Below are 21,963 nucleotides of genomic sequence, written 5' to 3'. Positions count from 1 at the left end.
ATAATTTCACTGAGGAAATCTCGATGCGAAAGAGTCACACAGTCTGTATATGCGTTTTTGACATTTATTAAGATGTTGAACACTAATGCCTTTTTCTTGGGAGGACTTACATTTTTGTTGTCAGGTGACAAATAACTCATCACAAAGCATTCACCCATCTCTACTAAAATAAGTGAAGACTTAAGATGACAAAGTATACTTATTGTAAGACTGAATTAAGATCAAGTGTATACATGGTTAGGAATGTTGTCTGCTCGATCACTATGAGAATTGTTTTCGAGTGGGGAAAATGCAAGCAGGAGGAAGCTGACAATGACTGAAGATGACAGCTAATGGTGTGAAGACTGTCTGGGCAGCCAGTGTATCTAAATAACCAGGTGCTGCGATTTAGTTTCTGCCTGGTTAAACAGTGAAATAATTGGTCAAGTTAGCCAGTAATTAGACCGGCTCTGCCACACTGCATCTAAAAGCCCAACGATGGCTCCACCATACTAATTGGGCTATTTATACCGAAACGCACGGACCAAGCTTCCAGGCTTCCCTTCCAATTCGCTTTTCAGCACTTGTTTATTTTATTCAGTGGGTACTCAGGACACAGCTCTGGACTCTCCCCTCTCTCCTCCTCTTCTCCTCCTAAAGCCATTTTTCATTCCAGCTTGAGCTCAGTGAACTTCTGTCCTCCGCCCTCTTTGTCTTTGCCTGTGCGTCTGTCTCTCTCTTCTGTTTTTCCTCCTGTTCCTCCCTTATACGCAGCAAATCCCTATCTACCAGGCCTTCTGTATTACTAATCAGTGTTTTATGAATGCCAAAGTCTGTGCACAGGAATGTCTCTTTCTCGTGTGAATGTGGCTTTATTTTTAGTTCCCATCTGTCAGTGTGTTGAGATGTACATATGTCAGTCAAACCTGCATCTCCTAGAGTGTGAATAATAGGCCCAGCTGTGGAAACCAGACTGTCTCACACACAGGAATGCTTTGAATTCTCCTTCTTCAGAATAGTCACATTTTCTTCACACTGTCCCTGTCATTTCTGTACCAGGAATGAGCTGCTACTATGAGAGGTCATCTTCAACTGTAGATCCCACCAATGGCTCACTCACTCCTAGCTCTTTTGTGTGTGATGGCTTCTCTCTATTCTGTCTGTCTGTCTTTTGGTATCTCTGCATCTGTATTCTCTCCACTTTTATTATCTCCATATCTCCCCCTCCCCCCCAATCTCCTGCTTTTCTTACTCTTCTGTTTTATTATCAGTCTGTCTTTCTGTCCCCTTCAGGCTAACCCTCAAACCTCCATCAGGAGCAAACAAGGCTCCTTGACATTCAATTTCCTGCTTGCCACGTACTTCTCTATTGTATGCACTTTTCCTCCTTTTCTAGGACTCTTTTTGTGTTCTTTGAATAGGTGGATGGATGTGGCATTGGACGAATAGGTGGGCTGATGGTTGAATGGGGATGGATGAGAAGGGAACCGGGCTGTAATTTAGTTTAGTTTTTTTTTTTTTTTTTTTTTTTTTTTTTTTTATGGATTTTTGGGTGTCAGCCTCAGTTGCTGATGCTTTAACAGCAAGGTCACTTTGTGGGATGTTTTGGGATTTTTGGCCTTGTTCTTGACAATAGTTTACTGAAAGCTATTCGAAGGTGTCAGCGAGAAAAACAGGAGAACAAGCGTCCTTTGATTTATCAGGTGTCAGGTGCCCTGTAGCTCTTAATTGTGGTGTTAAATGTAACTGAAAACCAAGTCCTGCAAATTTCATTTTCCATCCACCACCAATACTGCCAGCTATGACAAAATACATTTATTTAAGTTGATAGAAAAAACATGTCAGAAGTCTTTGAATAGTGTTTTGTTGAATGCAAGAGTGCTTAGCCTGAAAATCAATAATATTCTAATGAAATCATGTTTAGAATCTATCCATCCAGAGTTTTGGCTGTGCCAGATGTCATAGGGCACCCGTCCATGGTACACCCTGGACAGGTCACCAATCTATCACAGGGCTAACACAAAGACATAGACAATCTTTTATGCTTACTTTACATCTTTAGCCAGTTCAGAATGACCAGTTAACCCAACCCCATACATTCTTTGGACTGTGGAAAGACGTCAGATTAACTGGAGAGAACCCATGCAGGCTCTGCAGAGAACGGCCTCAGGCTGGATTCAAACCCAGGATTTTCTTGCTATGAGGTGACTGTGCTAACCACTGTTCCATTGTGCCATTTTAGAAAATAATACAGTAATAGTAATAATAATACGATTCAGCTTTTCTTTAATCAAATGGTTACAAGTATAAAAAACTACGAGTGGGATCACTTCTTTTCAAAAAATCATAATATAGTGTCATTACAGTGTCCGTAAACTTACCTGACCCTAAAAGGCCTAATTTAAAGGAAAAAGAAAGCAACCCAGTTGGGGAGTATGGCCTTAATGTCTTATAATAACAGAAAACTAGCAAAATCTTAATTTGACAATTTACTGAGCCCTCGGCTAGACAATTTAAAACACATTAATTTACAAGTTGTGCACTAAAGGAGACTTTGTTGAACACTGACAATTTATCATAATTGGTAATATGAGCCATATTCTTTATTCTTTGAAATTAATTCTTTGACACCAAAGTTGTAGCCTTGGTAACTTTGTCAATGCAGTCTTTGTCTTCTACTAAAAACTCAATCGTTACAAGATTATATTAATCCAATCAGAATAGGACATCTTCCAATAATTTCAACAAAATTAACTAGACCATTAGTTTTAGTTTATTATTGGAACTCAGTTAATAATCCTTCACCGTTTAACCCTCACTCCGCGGATGCTAGCTAGAATGACTCTGGACTTCGTCATTACTAGACTAATCTGTCATGAATCGAAAGCCAGACAACTAACTAATTAATTAACTAACTACAGAATGTTCCAAACCAGGCTATAGCTAGCTAATTTTTCTCTTTGATTAGATTGCACTCCAGGCAGGTGAAAAACTGCAAGTCAGTCAATCCAGTCTGTTGGAAATTACTTAGTAATTAGTGTGTGTGTGAATATGTGGGTGTGTTTGTGCTCATGAACCTGCTTGTTTGTGTGTGTTTGCAGTGAGTCCTGTTGAGAGATAAATGAGTCTGGTTGACATTGTCTGGAACAGGTGGTGAAGTCAGCAGGGAAGACATACAGACAACTCTCATGCACACACACACATACTGGCACTCCCAATTTGACTTCAATGCGGGTTTTTTGGATTGTTTGGGAGTGTAGCCAGTCTGATTTGATAAAGAAGGAACAATAGGTTTTCTTCAAATTACTTCCATACTGAGTGGCTGATGTATTGATTACAGAGACAGTGAACCCACATTAAGCATTCACAGCATGTTTGATTTACCGATTTATTTTCCTTTTATGAACATTGCATGCTGTTTATTTGCCTCTGTGTGAACCAGTCAGTGTGCTAAAGGAACTATTCACTCTAAAACAAGTTATTCCGATTTACACAATAAAAAGGGCACAAAATTTACGACATGGGGGGGTAATCTGTAAACGTGTGTGTGTGTCTTTTCAGGTGAGCGTAGTGCAAGACTCTGTGAATATCTCAGGCCAGAACACCATGAACATGGTGAGGGTTCCTGACTGCAGGCTGGCGGAAGAACTTGGAGATCTGTGGGCAAGCTCCAGATTCACCGACTGCTCCCTGTGTGTTGCTGGCCAGAAATTCCAGGCACACAAAGCCATATTGGCAGGTGAGAATATCCTTTGTCACATGTGTAAGAGGTTATTGCTACAGCTTTATATTTAGCCTTTAGGTGCTAAAACCCAGCTGGAAACGTTGTTTAAAGCAATACACTTACTGCTTTGTGTTGTCTGTGAAGATAAAATGCTTTTAATGAAGTTTATGATTGATAAATAAATTAAGACATTTAGAATTTTTGTGGTCCAACTTTAATGTCTTCTTTGCAATAATACATACATTAGGGGAAGTAATTATTTCACGTGTATAGTTTTTATAGTAGTTTCATTTATTGGTGAGAGACAAATTATCAGTTAAGATTGTCAGACAATAATTCTGAAAAAGAGGGAGAGTGGAGCCTAAAGAAGAAGCACATTACGGTCTCCAGACCTCAGTCCTATAGAAAATTAATTGACAGAGCTGAAACTTGCTGAAACTGAGTTGCCAAGCAATGGCAAAAAACCCTGATGGAAACCCATGAAGAATGATCTTGGATTGTCTGTCAGATAATTGTATTACAAACTGTTTATTTTTGTTTTTTAAACCAGCCACAAGTGCCCCTTTAAGAAACTGCAACACGTTGGCTTCATTTGACAGCGCTGAGGTTTCCGTTAGATAAAACATGACTGATTGTTGCCTGGAGCTGCCATGTTCATTTTATGAACATTCAAGTGACTTGTTTTAATCAAACTTTGCATCAATATGACTTTGGAATCAGCAGGGGCTGAGAAAACAATCACACCATTGTCTAAAGTACACAGTGATATGCCATAGGCAAACGATGGGCAAACTTTCTTTGCAATGTTTGTTTTAATCCTAACAGCTAGTGTTGTTAGACTAGTGGCAACATTTGGTTGATTGTTCCCAGGAGTATACTTGTCTTTTCTTTTTGACAATGTGTTTTTGTGCACAGTACTTCACATTAAACACTGATGCATTAAATTCATTTTAGGATTCTCTTTTTTTTTGTTTTGTTTGATGGTCGCACATGCAGTCCAAAAAACACATCCGATTTAAATTCATGATGCTTCCTTCAAGATTATTTACTTGGGCAGCTCTCTACCACTTTCAACGTGTCCTTTTAAATTCTTTCCTGGAAGTTCTGACCATTTATCACGTTTGTGGTGCTTGCCTTCTTTTCCTCTTTGTATGAAGATGGTCACCCCCGAGTTGAATTTAATTTTAGAGAAGAGGATGAAGTTGCATTGATATAAATGGGGGTCTAATACCCTGTTGTTGTTGTAGCCCCCCACAAATCAGCCTTTTTGGTAAGCCTGGTGTAGGTGCGCTATGGTAAATTTTTGCCATGCCTTAGGTTATTATGGACTACAAGAACCATGTTTCAGGTCAACTAATGACTTGTGACTTGAGTTCTCCCTTCAGACTTACTGCTGTTTGGTCTCTTGGTCTCAGCACAAACCTGCCATGATCACCAGTCTGCTGCTGCTTCCGTTTCTTTAGTTTCTCCCTTTATTTGGAGCCACAGTAGCTCATCTGCCTCCATCTCACCATGGCCCTAGCATGTCATATGTGTTTTACCAACCTCGCATGTCCTACTTCATGATTCCTCTCTGTGGTCTTCCTCTTTTACTTCTGTCTGGCAGCTCCATATTTAACACTTCTACTGCACACCTCACCAGTGGCTTGCTTGACTCATACATGTCCTGCACCACCCTCACATACTTCTCTGCTGCTGTTGACTTTCTAATGCAGTACCATAGTTCCTCTCTTGGCACCCTATCATATGCTTCCTCAATGCCTACAGAGACCCCGTGGAGCTCTTTCTGACCTTCTCTATACTTCTTCATCAACACTCTCAAAGCAAACATCGCGCTTGTAGTGCTCTTTCTCGGCATGAAGCCATACTGCTGCCCCTCAATATATGCTAGGTCAGTTTGACACAGAAGTTCAGGTTTGCTGTCTAAGCAGGTTTGAATTCAGTGGTGAGATTGCAGATGCACAAGTGCAAATAGTCAGAACCAAATGTAAAGTGGTCCATTGGTACACAAAGAAGTGGCCTCGAATGGGGAAAAGGGCCTCATTTAAGTAAGGTCTGTTTTATTTTATATATACCTTGTTTCTTTTATTCTTTTATTTACTCTGATGGTAAAGAATATAACACCTTATGCCTTTGTTAAAATTGGTCTGTATTTAGATTGAATTGAAATATTAAAATTTGATGAAAAAGTAGTTCATTGACATTGCACTCTAATCCACCGTTTATATTAAAATACTTTGAATTCAAAGTTTTATGAGGGTGGTGGAGTTTGTTATTATTCATAGAGGAGTCTGTCATTATTCTAGGCTTCACTGGAGAGTTTTCGTTTCGGTGTGAATGCTGTTACAGAGGCTTTTCCACTGTGACGAGAACTAAATTCTGGGGGAAATACTTCATCAAATTTTTAATTTTGATGAATAATTTTGCTCGCCACGGGGATGATTAAATTTGAATACATTGAATATCCGTATTCGCTATTGACACCTTCAGCACCTGTGTGTCTTCATTGGCCTTCAGGAATCCATATTGATGAAAATAAAGTTTCTCACACTCTCATGCAGACAAGCATAAACTTGTTTCAGATATTGGCACTTTGATGACAGCCAGCATCAGCTAGTGAAAAGTTTGAAGAAACTGGTGAACTGTGTGTCTCTGCGGAGACGAGGGGAGGCTGTTCATTATTGGATTTGTTGAAATGTGTGTGTGAGGAGCCATTTTAATTATGTGCTGCTGTGGTTTGGGGTCTTCCCCTTTCTCTCTTGCTACCGTGCTTTCTCTCTCCGCTCAGTCCAGATGACGTACCTCCTCCGCGTTACTCCCCCTCTAGGCTGTTCCCGTGACAACTCTGCTGTCCGTTAATCGCCGTGGAGACGGACAGAGTGGGATCAAACGGCGTAGGGAGAGTAACTCAAATTGGCTGTGCATTGGCCATGTGATCTTTGTCGCTTACCTTAATTTTATACCCGCTTCTACATTTCTTACTTTTCTTCTTTCTCTTTCACTCAGGCTTTTTATTTTTTGCTCCTTTTTTATTCTTTATTATCTTCCTTTGACTGTATTCTTTTCTTATCTCCTTTTCCCTGTCTTTTATCTGCGCCTTTCTGATTGTTAAATGTCTTCCCAGTGGTTTTCATGCTTTTCTCTCCTCTTAAATTGTGCTCAGTTCCGCTTTCTCCCCATGTCCATCCCTCTTCTTCCTTCCTTCCTTTCTCCTCTCCATGCTTTCTTTACTGTGACCTCTTCCTTATTCTTTCTCTCTCTCACCCACCCCTTCGATTTGCTACTGCAGTATGAGCTCACCAGCTGCACCAGACAGACTTGGTGTAGATTTGTTCCCAGAGTCCTACCAGGCCATTCAGTGCAAAGCTTAGTTTCCATGCAGACATTAAGACAGAGAGAATGTCTAGGCTAGGCGGACTCCCGATCAAGTCATTGAAGCGTAACAGGACCAAACTTTCTAACTTCATCTAAGAGTACTGATATTAGTACTACGTCTTCAGTTATGGATCCATATACATAATGGATAAAGTATGCTGAAGTCTTTAACATGGCACTTCTTAATATCCTGTGGACAGCAAGACTCTCTTAAAACTTAATTTTCTCAAAAAACATTTTGTGGCTAGCTTGTCTTACCTCATATATACACAAAAGAAGTATCCTTCCTAAGAGACGGGAGAATAGGAATATTTGAAGGTTATGTGAATTTCCATTATCAACTAAACAAGCTTGATAGTTAAGATGCTATCCATCATTTATTTAATGTTTCAACATTTTCACTGGTGTGAGAACACGAGCAATTCCTTTGATATTGAACAAACTTTTACACTGTATCAGACGAAGTTCTGGACCGCCTACTCATTCAGCCCCAGAAACACATGCCATGAAACTCCTGTTGCAGTTTTTGTGCTGATGTTAAACGAAGCTTTGAATTTGAATTTGAAAACTGACTTGCATTATTATTAAAGAATGCCCCATACGCTTACAAAATAAGTGCTTGGTGCTTGATTTTTTTATTATTTTTTTTATAAACCTGTGGCAATGGGACTTCAAAGATTAAGATTTTGTCTGTTTCTCATCAAATTATCTTCTCTACTATAGTAAAATTACTGTGACAACTTAAGTAACTAAAATGAACACCATTTATTTCCAATGTCCCACCTTTGCTAAAACTCTAAACGTGTCGTAAGTAACATGTATGAAAATGTTAAGAGACTTAGTGTTAGCCATTTTTATTTAGTGGATTTGAGATTCTCCTGTAGCGAGTGAGTTTCTGACCTTATAGCCTCAGTGTCCATTGTTAATGCTTATTCAGTTATACAGTATTATAGCTATTTGTGGCTTTGGCAGTTTTAATGGATGAGACCGTGTAACCCAATGAGTAATTAAATGGTTAGATAGCTTTGCGTTAATAACTCATTATTAAGTGTCTGAATTAATTATTATATCACTGACTTTGACACATACTTAATAATGTGTTACAACATTTGTTAGATTTTAATGACTAGCTAATAAGGCATTCACTTCTGAATAATAATGTGAACTGTTACCCTTTCAGTGCATAATCAAACTAAGCGAACCATGTCAGAAAAGCGTGGCTATAGTATATATGCGACTCTGAGTAAAAGGCCAAGGTCTACCTTTGTAGGAACACATTCTTACTCTACTAGTAATAACAGTAGCTGGAAATCAAGTACAGGCTAAGCTCCATCTGTGAGGCTGTGCTTTATTCTGTGCCAAAACTAACCACTGTCACCACTGGGACGACAAGAGAGAAAATACAGTGTTGTTGCCTTAAGCAGAACTACAGGGACAAGATGCGGTGATTATTTTAAGCCTGCAGAATTATTAGACAGCAGTAATTTGAAATTTTAAAGAGCTCTGTTTGGGCCGTCATGTTCTGCCTGTACTGGAGATTAAGCATGACCTCTCCAGCTGGGGTCACGTCTGGGATAACAACAGTGAAAAACACTGTGCTTAAGCTTTCACTAAATACGCAAAACATTAAATACATTAATATTTCCATTTTATAGCCATTGGGTCATTGCTTTTGCTTCTTTTTTTCCTACTAGACTTTATCTTTGTTATTTTGGAGATTGTCAAAATGTGCAAAAATGTCTTTAGCAAAATATACAATATAAAATCTGTGTGAACTTGGATTATAAGAATACATTTTTCATTGCAAACCCTCTTTGTTTCTTGTTGTGACTTGGCAAATAACCAGCAGCTCTTTTACATTGTTTCTCTCTCACGGCTTATCACTTTCTATAAATGGAAGAATAGTCTGAACTTTCCTTGAGAGGATTTGTAGACTGTGCTGTGATGCAAAAGCCGTGTGAAAAACCATATCTAGGAAAGGAAAAAAAAAAAAAGAAATAGCAGTTGAGTGGTAGCAAGTGAAAGTGCAACTAAAAGAGGAAAACAGATCTTTATTAGGGCATAATATATGAGATAAGCAACACTCAAGTCGGCCCATCAACGCTGAATACTGGCTAAACAAACGAGAAAGGCTGTCAAGAGTCTGTCAGCAGAAAGGAGCTGACTTTTTCCACATGATGCCTCTACTGCTGTCAGTCATGTCCTTGCTCTCCTCCGGCCCTGTGGCAAGCTGTTAACGGATATCAGAGACCTCACCGTGTATCAACATTACACTCAATAACAAACCCTCTTTTCTCTGTCTCGGCCTTTTGTTTCTCTCTGTCCCAGCTCGCTCGCCGGTGTTCAGTGCCATGTTTGAGCACGAGATGGAAGAGAGTAAGAAGGTGAGTTGACTCTGTCGCTCCTGCTCCCTCAGTGCATGGTGAGTCAAATGTTTAAATTTCAATCTTTCCTTCTGTTGCATCAGGAAGCACTTGCCTCTTTAAACAAGTGTGGCTGCACATGTTCCTTCATGTCTTGCTGACTATTATATGGTGTCATCACAGCTACTATATGGAAAAAATCCTTAAGTGATTATATCATTATCACTTGTATAATCTTTGATATTTCTTTGATGGCATAAAGCGTGTTATTTGTAGACTTAACAAGACTGTATCAGACAAAATGACTGAAGTCTCTGTTGCTTTCAGTATGATCACTCTGTTCCTGGAACTCAATGTCATGAGGGAATTGGTTTTCCTTTTGATATCTCTTTTTAATCTTTTTAATATACATATCTTTTTGCCATTTTTTTGTGCTGCAGTTTGTGCCTGGTGTTGCTGCTGCTCAAAATGTTCATACCTCACATCAAAATTCATTAATTTAATGAAATGGGCACAGTAAATCTACTCAATTTGGGTTTTTTTTTATAAGTTCTGACTTTAGTGAACTTTAACACATGCATAGGTGCCATTGATCAGTAGCAAAATGTCTTGACAGTACTGACCTTTAAAGGAAAGTAGAGAGAGTCTAGTGGGAATATTAACTGCTCCAAAGAGGGAAGTGGTTTGCAGACAGTTATAAGGCAGGAGTCGGTGTCATAAGGGTGTATTTTAAATAACCTGTCTGACGTCGTCCTATTTACAGTGGAGATGATGGAAAGATGATGCTAGTTGTGATAACTTTCTGCCTCTCCTATAACTTCTTATTTAATTATGTAAAACTAAAGTGTAAGTACTGTGGAGGTATGAATAGTTCTGAGAGCTATTGTGACTGATTAGTGTTATTAGCAGGTTGACGGTGTGGATTCAAGCTTCCTGTTGCTACAGTTCTGCATGCGAGTAGCTTGATAATACTTTTAAGAGATGGAAAAAACGTTGAAGATTTATGTGCAAATTTATGTAAAGTTAGGTAAATGCAATCCAAGTTCCTCTTGAGGCAAGTGTCGCAACTCAACAGCCATCCTGGAATGAATCATTGCAGTTATTTCCTGTCCCAGAATAAGCTATAAAGGTTTTTGCCCTCCCCCCCCCCCCCCCCCTCAGTTTTATAACAGGGTGGTGGCACCATCAGTGTCTCTGCTTTTTTCCATTCTAATGCACATTAGGGATACAGGAGCTAAAAAGTAGCTACTCCCTCGCTACAATAATGAGCAGAAAGATGCATCTGCCACCAGAAAACTAAAAGGGTCGTGAACCTCTCGTGTGTCAGTGTAACAGCATGATTGGCTCATTTGTTTCCTGTTTCTGTTGTTGATTTGCTCTTTGGGAGCATTTCAGAATTCTCCCATAAATCCCATAAATATAATGTCTCTGATGCCATTCCCCTTCCAGTCCTCATAATACAAATAATTAAATTAGTTCATGGTTTAGTGAGGCTTGGTCACGAAATTAGTGTAAATAGGGTTAAGTTTAGGTCTGACGTGATGGAAACAAAACAGTGTTTGTGTCTGTGTGTGCTTGTACATGTGTGATGCACTGAGTCTCTCTGCCACAGTTGGTTGTGTTGATCTGATAGGAGGTGGTGAGATTCAACTGTGGTGATTTAGCCGTCATGTCAGCGGAATATTGATGCCTGCAGAGCTCAAATGGGGAAATTATAAAGCACAGAGCCAGGAAATGCATCTTAATTGCTGTTTAAGTAGGCGTCTTCATCAGAAAGAGGGAGAGATTGTGGGCCACGTCCCCATACGACTCAGAGAAAACAGATAGGTGGGTTAACACTCCTCTGCAGCACTCTATAGAAAAGAGACAAATGAGCTCATAAAGAAGCACTCTGATAGAGGACTGCTCTGTGAATAGAGGGGAGCTTCAGACACTGTAACTACAGGAGTTGTCTATTTATGAGACCTGGTTGGGCACTGCCTTCTCATTACGCGAGAAAGTCCTGTTATGTTTTTTTCTCATGTGATTTCCAAGGTAGTTTGGTGGTAGTATGTCTTTTTTATTTCATTAACGCTCCAACACACGTTAGAAATTAGCAGAATGAAATTGGTTAAGTGTAGAAAAAATAGAAAGGAATTAGAAATATAACGATTCTGATGAGTTTGAGGTTAATTTAGAAACAATAGGTGTGTTGTTTTTGATATTATACACATTGATGTTATTTTGCCTGTTAGAATTACTAATTTTTTCACGGCTTCATGTGTTTGTGTGATTTGTGCATTCCTGCAAAAGGCTACCATGGCAGACTGCAGGCTCAGACCAGAAGCTTTTAGACTCTGCTTCGATTATTTCTCAGTATGATTATGTTGGTGTTGAGTGGTCAGAGTTGACACAAATGCACTAAACTGTTGGTACACCCAGTCTGACCCTGCTAAAACGCCGCTGGTCACTGTGGTGACGATAAAGCACTGTTATAATTGGTTTATTGCTTTGTTCTTCTTGTCAGTGTGGAGGGGAAAGGTTCAGGTTACCGTCACTGTGCCATAGAGCGATAAAGCCTACTTTGATTGCTGCAGGCACCGTCAAGGAATGAATGCTCAGGATTAATTCTCCTGAATCTGCTGAAAAGAGTTAAATAAATTTACTAGAATGTAGTTTTGCTGAAACGTGTTTTGACTGCTCAGAAGGTTCTTCAAGGTGTTTTTTTTCTTTCTTTCTCTATTGTGATTTTGGAACATGTTTTGTTGTATCACTGTGTGTGTGTGTGTGTGTGTGTGTGTGTGTGTGTGTGTGTGTGTGTGTGTGTGTGTGTGTGTGTGTGTGTGTGTGTGTGTGTGTGTGTGTGTGTGTGTGTGTGTGCTAAACAAGGTGAGAGAGTTTAAGTCAGGTGGGTTTTGGGAAATTTACATGAAATAAAAAAGACACTGCTGCCATATATAGTTTTGAAGGATTGTCAAAGCGTTTGTTTTTCTTCTCTTTTCTTTTATTCTGTTAAACCCTGCATGTATTCTCCTCTCCTGTCCTCTCTACCCGTTCAGAACCGTGTGGAGATAAATGACGTGGAGCCAGATGTCTTCAAAGAGATGATGTGCTTCATCTACACAGGCAAGGCCCCCAACCTGGACAAGATGGCTGATGACCTGCTGGCTGCAGCTGACAAGGTACAAAGAGTGTGTGTGTGCATTGCACCTGCTACTATGTACATTTACACACAAGCTGGTATGCATGATAATGTTCCCAAAAATACACCTGGGAAGCACCAAATGCTCCTCAACCTCTAAACACACATACTTACACATCCAAACATACTTTTATAGCAAAGGATAAAGCCGACCCAACTGTGCAAGGTAAAGACATGCACACACTTCCAATGAATCGTTTTCCTCATTGTTTATTCTTGTACTCATGCCGGATATTCAGTGTTTCCTGTCTGTTTCTGTAAAATCACATTTTGAGTGAGTCTTCTGTACCGGAAAGATCTTGTGGTAAACTTATGATATATGAGCTTTAGCTGGCATAGTTTGCATGTGATACCATTTTTGTTTGATTTTTTTTTGTATGAACTAATTTATTCACAGAGGAGTTCCAAGCAGTGTAAAGGCTTTAGTAGTGTTTACCTTTGTATGTTTTTAGTATTTATACCAAGTCATCTATATTCACCTTGGTTGAACTTGTTTTACTCGTCTTGGTTATCGCAGATCACTAATGCATTATTTTTCCGTGCTTGTTAAATAGTGGTCGGTAAATGTGTATCATTTTATCAGAGACTAATTAGATTACTAATTAGTTACTAGCTCTAATTTTTTTTTCTTTTTACGTGATTATGAAATCACGAACATTCCTAATAGTCGTAGCTTAATGTGCAAATTTGGCTCAAAGAACCATGTGACTCAGCATAGCTTCACTGCTCCCACGATCTTAGGCTTTGTAGAAATTTTGCCAAAGGGTTTAAAACACTTGCAACCAAAAAACATTTAACCCCCTAAGACCTGAACTCTTCCACGGCATGCATTTTTAATTTCTCTTTGAAATTTGGGCATATTGGGACCTGATGAATGTAAAAACAAAGAATTACCAGATTTTATTTTTTTTTTACCTGATTTTTGTTTCTAAGAAAAATAAGAACCACATATGAGGTATAATGTCCTTGTAAGTGGATATCAGGCCCCAGTAGAGCAAAATTGAGTATTTTGGTCTAAAATAACCCAAAATGTGATGTCCACATGTGTTACGTTTCGGAGTGTCAGTGTCCACCTGGTTCCCGTTTTCTGTGAATCCAGTGTTGAGAGCTTCTTCAGTGTATTTGAAAGCATAGCAACTGCATTGCAGTGGCCTGAAGACGTGTGGGGGGTGATGTTGCTGTGTAAATTCACAGGTAAGGCTCAGGAAGTTTGCTCTGGTCTGTCTATGCAGGACAGCCTAGTTTATGAAAAGATTAAAAGTGCTGTCCTCCAAGCCTATGAACTTGTGCCTGAGGCCTATAGGCAGAACTTTCGAGGTTTGGAGTTGGCACAGGGTCAGTGCTACCTTGACTTTGCTCGGGAGAAGGCAAAGCTTTTTGGTAGGTGGTGCTCTGCAAGCCAGGTTAAAAGTTTGGGGTCGTTACGTGAGCTCATGCTTGTGGAGGATTTTAAAAACTCTGTTCCTGAGTGTATTGCTCTTTATTTAAGTGAACAGAGGGTTTCCACTTTACAGCAGGCTGCCATACTGGCAGATGAGTTTACCCTAACTCATAAAACAAATGCTGTAGAATGTGACATCCCTTCTCACTACAATACATCTTGGAGAGCTAGGAGGGAGCCAGCTAACGAGGCTGAAAAAGTGGTGGTTTCAAGTTCCAAAGCAAAACTGTGTTTCTTCTGCCACAAGCCTGGCCATGTGGTTGCTGATTGTGTGAAACTGGCACTTAAGCGGAAAGCGTATCGAAAGGGAAGAAGGCCTGGTTTGAAAGCAGTCACTCATGGTTCTCAAACTAACAAGGTTGTCAGGCCCAGCAAAGGACCACACTTGGGGCATAGTTGTTTAAGGGGCTCCTGTGGTCAGTGTAAGGGATCAATTAACCCTGAGTGGCCGCTGGTTGACAATTTCCCAGGTCCCCAAAATGACCTGCAGGGGGACAGGCTGTGTATAAAACCACCAGTAGGACCCGCAACCCTGGCTAACAAACATGCCTGTACCGGTGACTTGAGGAATCGTCTGCAAAGTGTTGCAGAAAGGTCTTCTGACTGCCTGTGTTCTCCACATGTGATGGCTCAAAAAAGCCCTAGCCATCACATGAGACATTGTTTTGAGGGTCTGGGGCCACCTTCAGTAAGTATTTTGAACCCATTGAGATGGGGTTGGCAGCTTCCGCTGACAATGCCTAACCGTTGCTATGGGGTTTGGTAGGTGGAAAACCTGCAATTTGGTGATGCAATGGTTACGGACTTGATTAATCATTTTGGTTATCGAGATAATTTGACAAACCACGGGTTTGTATTTATGGGAGGGGGTGTTACGGCCCTAGCAGGGCCTCCTCCTGAAGGTGCCTGTGTGGGCGTGTCCCACCACTTCTTCCGCCTGAGGTGCCACCTTTCCCTGTAACACAGCTGACTCACATCAGTAATTAAAAGTATTTAAGCCCAGGGAAAGGTGAGCTCTGGGCCAGAGTGCCATTTTTTGTGGTGTTTGCAGCTAGTGAGCTGTCTGTGTTTTGTGGTGATTGCAGCTAGTGAGCTGTGTTTGTGGTTTCCAGCTAGTGAGCTGCGCTTTCCTTTTGACTTTGCTTTACTGACCGACGCCTGAGTTTTTGTTTGTTTCTTTTATGGTGATAACGGCTTGTCCGTCTCTTTTAGTTGAATTACTTCAATAAAACTGTTTTATTTAACTGTTTTGCCTCCCTGACTCCTTTTTCTGACCCGGTCACTTTTGTTACTTCCCCCTCCCCGCCTAGACCCCTCAGGGGAACGTAACAAGTAGGGGGGCTCGTCCGGGATCGTTGAAAAGGGAGTTTTGAGTTGGAATTGGTTTTTGATTATCTGGCTGTTTTTTACCTTTGGAGATTCAACTTCCCAGTTTAGTTAGGTGAGTGTCCAGCTGAGCTTTGTTTTAAGTTCTTCCTTCGGGCACTCTTTTGTTGTTTTGCCTTTTTTATTTTCGGAGTAATCCTGGGCGGGGATTAGTCCCCCCAACGTAGAAAAACAAAGATAAGGAAAATAAAACCACGAAGGCTCTCCACCAAAATCCCAAAACGAAAATATCCCATGACGAAAGTATTAACAAACCCATTCACAACTATTTACAACAGACTATTTATTTACAACAAAACACCAAACTATTTACAACACGGGGGAGATCGCGACCATGACACACTGAAACACAGGGTTTAAATACCTAGAGGGAGCAATCAGGAAAATGGACAACAAGAGGGAAACACAGCTGGGGCAACTCAGAACTGACGAGACAGGGAAAATGTAAACTGAACACACTAAGATAACACAGACTTTCAAAGTAAAGCAGGAAATACATAAGTCATGCAAAAACAAAACACTGACACACCGAAACGTAACAACATGTGTGGACGCCAGGTCCTAGGAGGTTAACTCGTCACTAGTTTCCTAACTTGTGTCTTTGGAGCAAGACGGATAATTCCTGTCTTTTTGGCATTCAACAATAAATATAAACTGGTAGTTTTGGGATTTTCATGAACCAGTAGCCCTATTTAAATCTTTCCACATGCTTACTTGTCGTTTTAAAAAAGTCTTATTTAATGACAAATCATTTAAATCGACTGCTTTATGTCACTGAATGTAGATAGACGGAATGTAACTTGTTAAATTAAAAGGAAGTACTGCGACATTAAACTGTAGTCTCCGCTAAACCTCTACGAGTCATCTTGAAGTGTGTGTGAATATGAGAGAAGGTTATTGTAGCTGGTAATTTTGTAATCAGACTCAGTGGAAATAATTTTTTGCTTCTCGTGTAATGCTATTCCATCATCAGTTCCAACTCAGTATGCATATCTGTCACTTACCCTTCTCTTTGCCATATTTTTTTCTTATTCAATTTAATGCTTGTTGCGACTGCGGTGGAGTAATTCTGTGTTACCGTATCATTACACACCGCTGCTACAGTTGTTGGTGGCAGCGCTGTTTAAGTAATTTAGTTTACCTGCTGTTTATCCTCCCTCTCTGTCATTTGTAGTATGCTCTGGAGAGGTTGAAGGTGATGTGTGAGGACGCTCTTTGCACGAATCTGTCTGTGGAGAATGCCGCAGAGATCCTTATCCTGGCCGACCTGCACAGTGCAGATCAGCTCAAGACGCAGGCTGTGGACTTCATCAACTAGTGAGTTACACGCTCACGCTGAGATCATCCATCTTGAGAACTACCTCCACACTAATGCAAATATTTTTTTCACCGACACACGCACGCTTCTGCGTTCGGCTTTTTGTCAGGGGATGTCATTAATTTTCAGTGGGAGCAATTTTTGTCTCCCGAGGAAATTTAATTTAATCTCCAGATCAGATGATTTTGCTGCTGTATCATATTGGTCCATTTAGCAATAAACCTCAGCTGCTGGTGTTAATCGTGTTGCGTGCAGCCTGTTTAGGTACGATGTGGCCTATTAGCATCAATGACTACTATTTATGTCCACCGACAGGTGATTGATCCAGTGTTTCAATGCCCACTTGAAACAAAAGGCTTTCTCTCAGTCGCTACCTGAATTGCCTGTCACCTTACCCGTGTTTGTTCAAACTGTGTGCCTTAGAGCCAGACACATTTTCCATCCCTTTGTTCATTCCTCTGTCCTCTCTTTACAGCTTCATGTCCTTTCCTTGTTCCTGCCTGGGCTTCGTCTCCCTCCCTTTTCCATTCACTCCCATTATCCTTTCCTTTCCCCCCTTTTCTCCCCGTCTCCCACCTCTGTTTTGTGCTTAAGAGCTCATGTGTGCCTAAAGGTGTTCAGTAATGCAGATTTCTCCCCCTAATCCCAGTCATTAATTGTGGTTATGGGCGTTATGACAGTTTAATTTGCGACAGCGTTGTTGTGGTGGTGGGAAAATTGGCCACAGGGGACTCCTGGCCAGCAAAGCGTTATCAACTCAGCTCCTGCAGACACAATCGACAGCAACAAGAGCAGCAAAACAAAAATCAATTTAGAGGACAAATATCGAAAACAGACGACACAGAGAAACCAATAATCCTACCCCCAGAAGCACCTTAACCTCTTTCCACACCAGTCCTTACAAGCAGTTTACAGTCATGTAGTTGAGACAATAAGAGTCCTCTTTATCCTTCCTCTGTCTCATTTATTCGTCCTCACCAGGGATGCAGCAGAGAGGAAAGGCACCTAAACTCTCCTAATCCACTTTGTTTACAGAAAAGCTTACAGAGTTTTTTTTTAGACCAGCATGTAAACACAACACGAGTAATGTGAAGCACAGACAAAATGCCTTTTTAGTAGATTTTTTTGGTAACTTATAATTACCACTGACTGGAGACTATAATTTGATTTACCTTCACATCACTGCTCTACTCCCAGTCACTCTCCCTATCTCCCTCCCTCCGTGACGTTTGATTACTCTTTGTCACCTCCCTTTTTCTTTATTTGTCACTGCTGCCGTCTTATTCTCCCCTCCATCGGTCCATCCCTTCCCCTCCTTCTCCTGCTGTGGTTGCTCTCCTTGTGCCCTTTCACTGCCCTCAGCTTGAGCGTACTGGCCATTACTGTGAGCAGGGCTTCACTTCCTCCACAGAGAATAGGGTCAGAGGTTGGCTGGAGGTCTGGAGCTGCTGTGTGGAAACCATAGGACCACACATTCACGCAGACACACACACAAACAGCCAGGAGCAGACGCGCCAAAACATAAACACACGTGTACACGCACACGCATGCGGTTGTTTATTTACACACAATAAAACATGAAAAATGTCATTAAAGGCCACACAGCAGTGTGCGTGATAGTGCATCCCAGCACCCTGAGGGTGTCAGGAGGTTGAAGACTGCCACAGGGTCTGCTGGTGTAAGCTCAACCACAAGTAAACTGATCAGCACTTAATTAGAAAACCTTCCCAACTTTTTCCTCCCTTTTCCCAACTAAGGAAAAACAATTTAGTTTAAATGTCTGAGGATCTTTCAAGAGCAAACAAATGAACAGTTAATGGAATTAATTCAGCTGAAATAGGCACATGCTAGCCATCTTTATTTCTCCTCATTACAATACCAGGTGTGAATAATGAAACCTAAACGTGGAATGCTTTGAAAATGGGAACTAGTCATCATTTGTGTGCCTTTTTTTGCTTTTCACAGTGAGATTTTCATGTGGTCTCTAAAATGAACCATCTATCTGTTAATATTGTGTTCTGCTTACTATATATACTATAATATATGAATTATAGTACATGTTAAGAGTACTGTGTAATAGTATTGTATAAAAGAGTCCAAAAAACCAAAAGATTTAGTTCATTAGACCCAGAAAAGCAGCAAATCCTCACAATTAAAACTTAACAAAAGGTAATGTTTAACATTTTTGTTTAAAAATCGACTCTCATAAATAAACAAATGATCATAATCTTTCCTGAATAATTTCCTGTTCATTAGCTGATTAATCAAGTAATTATTTCATGATATGATATAAAAAACATTATGACTTAACCTTTTTATCGCATGCCTGTATATTTGTGCAACTTTAATGATGCCTTTTTATTTGTGTGATGTTATTTATCACAAAGATGACCTCAAAGGTTAAATATTTAAAAATATAAAATAAATAACAGCCTCACCAGCTGGTATGACAAATCTGTAATGTCTCAAAGCTGCTCTCCACACAGATGGAGTCTTATAATCCCAAACTCTTTCTCTCTGAAAAAAGATTAATTTGTGTACTTTGTTTGGATATCTGTTTAGTTTCTTAATTTAACATCTTTTCCTGCTTTCCGTTTCCTTTGTATTTCATTTCCCTTTTTTCTCTCAGTCACGCTGCTGATGTGATGGAGACATCAGGATGGAAATCCATGGTGATCTCTCACCCACACCTGGTTGCGGAGGCCTATCATTCTCTGGCCTCGGCCCAGTGTCCCTTCCTGGGTCCCCCAAGAAAACGGCTGAAACAGTCCTAGTGGTCTGGAGCGATTCTCCCGACCTAACCCTGCTGCTTCCTCCCGTACCAGCAGCCTCACTGCTCCTCTCTCCCAATCCTACTTTTGTACCTATAGCATCCCAAGATGCCCACAACTGACGCCTAGGGCTTGGGTACATATATAGCTAGGGCAGCTATACAGCTGGGCAGCACAGAGAATTATTGGACTAATGCTATAGAGGAGGTACTACACATCACTGTAAGATGAACTGAGTGAATACCATAAGACCTGGACCTGGATATTTAAGGATTGCAAGCCCAATGCCTTGCTTATTTCATATCCATCATCAATGATATTGGAAGGCTACAACTCTATTCTGCCTGTCAGGCACGTAAAGAACTGATCTCCTGTCTGAAAGTGAAAAGTCAGTGTTGAGTCCCTGAAAATATTTGTCTGTGACGTCTTGACTTCTACAGTGTTGTGACCCAAACTGTGCTTGTGAAGAGGATCAACCAACAGGAAAGTGAAGGACTGTTGTTCCCATTATTGGAGACCTTAATGGTGTTCAGGTTATTGTTCTTCTAAGGCTTGAACAATTGTCTTTATATTTTTTTTCCATGAAAGAATACAAATGTAAACTGTTTAACTATTAAAATCAGGCAGGCACATCGAGATGTTTAGCTCAGATTTTGACTATTTTCCGAATAGTGACAGACTTCTGCCAGATTGTTGTCATTTAGCAAGTAGCGCGAGGCGCAGTCGCTCTGTTTGAATAATAACATCGATAACAGTACGGCTCTTGGGTGACTGAGGACATGACAGTAATTTTACAAGAGTCCGATCAAAGTATTCACTGTAATCTATAGTGGGCATGTTTTAGTGGGCAATATTTTAATATCTAGTGGGCAGTGTTTTAATATAATTGGCATAGTATTTGTTGTCTTGTGACATTAACTGTGCTTCAAAGCTGACAGACCATACAGCCACAGAGTATTTGCTCTTTTTATGTTGTCTTCTTATTTTTCATTCATTGTAGAATTGCACAAAATAAGGCTTTTTTGTCATTTTTTTTTAAACACAGTTTTGCAGTCCTATTATTTCGTTTTTTTATTTTTTTTATTCGTTTCGACTGTATTGGAAGTGTCACTTGAGAAAATTGGCTGCTTATTGTTACACTCCTGCTGTTGGTCAGTTGAGCCATACGATACATAAGCATAAATGAAATGTAGGAAAGGCCAATAAAAGAGAGCGCTGCCAGCTAACACAACAGAGAAGGTATCTGCCAGTTTCAAAACATGACATGTTTTACATTAACCTGTTGACCTCAGGCAAGAGATACTTGCTTTTTAACCATGCAGTAACGTAAACATCCGCTTGCAGTGATGATATAACATTTTATGTGCTTGACTCCCTACTACACGTGTTAGTGGAGGATTCCACCAGAGGGCTTCCATATTTGCATGACCTAAAACAGTAAATATCAGGGCAGCCCATTTCTTTTAAGAAATTTATTCTCAGTGGGACTTCAATTGATAAAGCTCAACGTCTTCATTTTGTTTTACCCCTGCTCCCTTGTCACAGGGGTCGCCACAGCGGGTGGCTTTGATGGTTTGATCGTGCTTGATGTTTTTCGTCATGCAACCACAATGGGAATTTGTCTCTCTGGCTAGAATTGAACCAGCGAGCTTTTGCTTGGCAAGCAAACCACTAAACGATCAGAGTTGTTTGTTCCTATGTCTAATTTACATATACCTAAGATGACACTGATAATGAAGTGTAGTTGTCTCTGTGCAGAGGCAACAGCACATCATAGAGATGCCAGCATGCCTATACAGACTCTGGTACTTACCGTTGGAGTGCTTCTTGAATCTTCTTGAAACACATATTTTTATTTTTTGATGACATTCACAACTGAAGCTCCAAACACTCACCATCATGTGTATAATTAAAATCAAGTATATCTCATGCCTTAATGTGTTCCCTTGACTTGTTCACCGCCTTGCCCTTTAAAACTGTAAAATACATATATTTTTGAATTTTTTCCCAGCATGTTGGTGTCTTTTTTTCTAATACTTTATATTTTCTTGCTTTCTAATTATGCAGTTTGACCACATATACAGGTTACTGGCTAATTAATGCACAGCTTCTTTCAGCTTGGTGCTAGGTCACTGTGTTTCAGTGTCACATTTTAGTTTCAAGTGTAATCCTGCTGTGATCAGTGTTCAATCTCCTGTACAGATGTTGTCGACCTTAGCAGATCACATGGGTCTCATACCAAGTTGTGTAGCATGCAGACTTACCTCTCAGGCTTCTTTGACTGGGTCTCTTGCTTAGAGAACAGATAGATTGTAATCACTTCAGAGACTCAGACCTTTGTCTCGGACTGTATTTTAACAGGGATTTCTTTGTGTTGACCAAAGTAGAGGCCCTCCGAGCTTTAGGGAAGCTCTTCCCTGAGCCC

General features: G+C 40.3%; 1 protein-coding gene across 4 annotated transcripts in view; it reads left to right on the top strand.

Annotated features, from left to right (window-relative positions):
- spop (speckle type BTB/POZ protein) overlaps positions 1 to 21,543 on the top strand; it is a 96,896-nt gene extending 75,353 nt beyond the window's left edge. For all 4 annotated transcript variants that reach the window (XM_004552418.3, XM_012919365.3, XM_004552420.3 and 1 more), the window contains 5 exons: positions 3,541 to 3,718; positions 9,407 to 9,462; positions 12,480 to 12,602; positions 16,624 to 16,766; positions 19,397 to 21,543. In XM_004552418.3, coding sequence (XP_004552475.2) covers positions 3,541 to 3,718; positions 9,407 to 9,462; positions 12,480 to 12,602; positions 16,624 to 16,766; positions 19,397 to 19,541 — 645 coding nt within the window. In that variant the 3' untranslated portion in view covers positions 19,542 to 21,543. The remainder of the gene's footprint in view (positions 1 to 3,540; positions 3,719 to 9,406; positions 9,463 to 12,479; positions 12,603 to 16,623; positions 16,767 to 19,396) is intronic.
- The last annotated feature ends 420 nt before the right edge of the window (positions 21,544 to 21,963 follow it).

Source organism: Maylandia zebra, linkage group LG4, assembly GCF_041146795.1.
Source record: "Maylandia zebra isolate NMK-2024a linkage group LG4, Mzebra_GT3a, whole genome shotgun sequence".
Classification (NCBI taxonomy): domain Eukaryota; kingdom Metazoa; phylum Chordata; class Actinopteri; order Cichliformes; family Cichlidae; genus Maylandia; species Maylandia zebra.
Note: the sequence above shows the minus strand (reverse complement) of the source record. Positions and strands in the feature narration are given on the sequence as shown.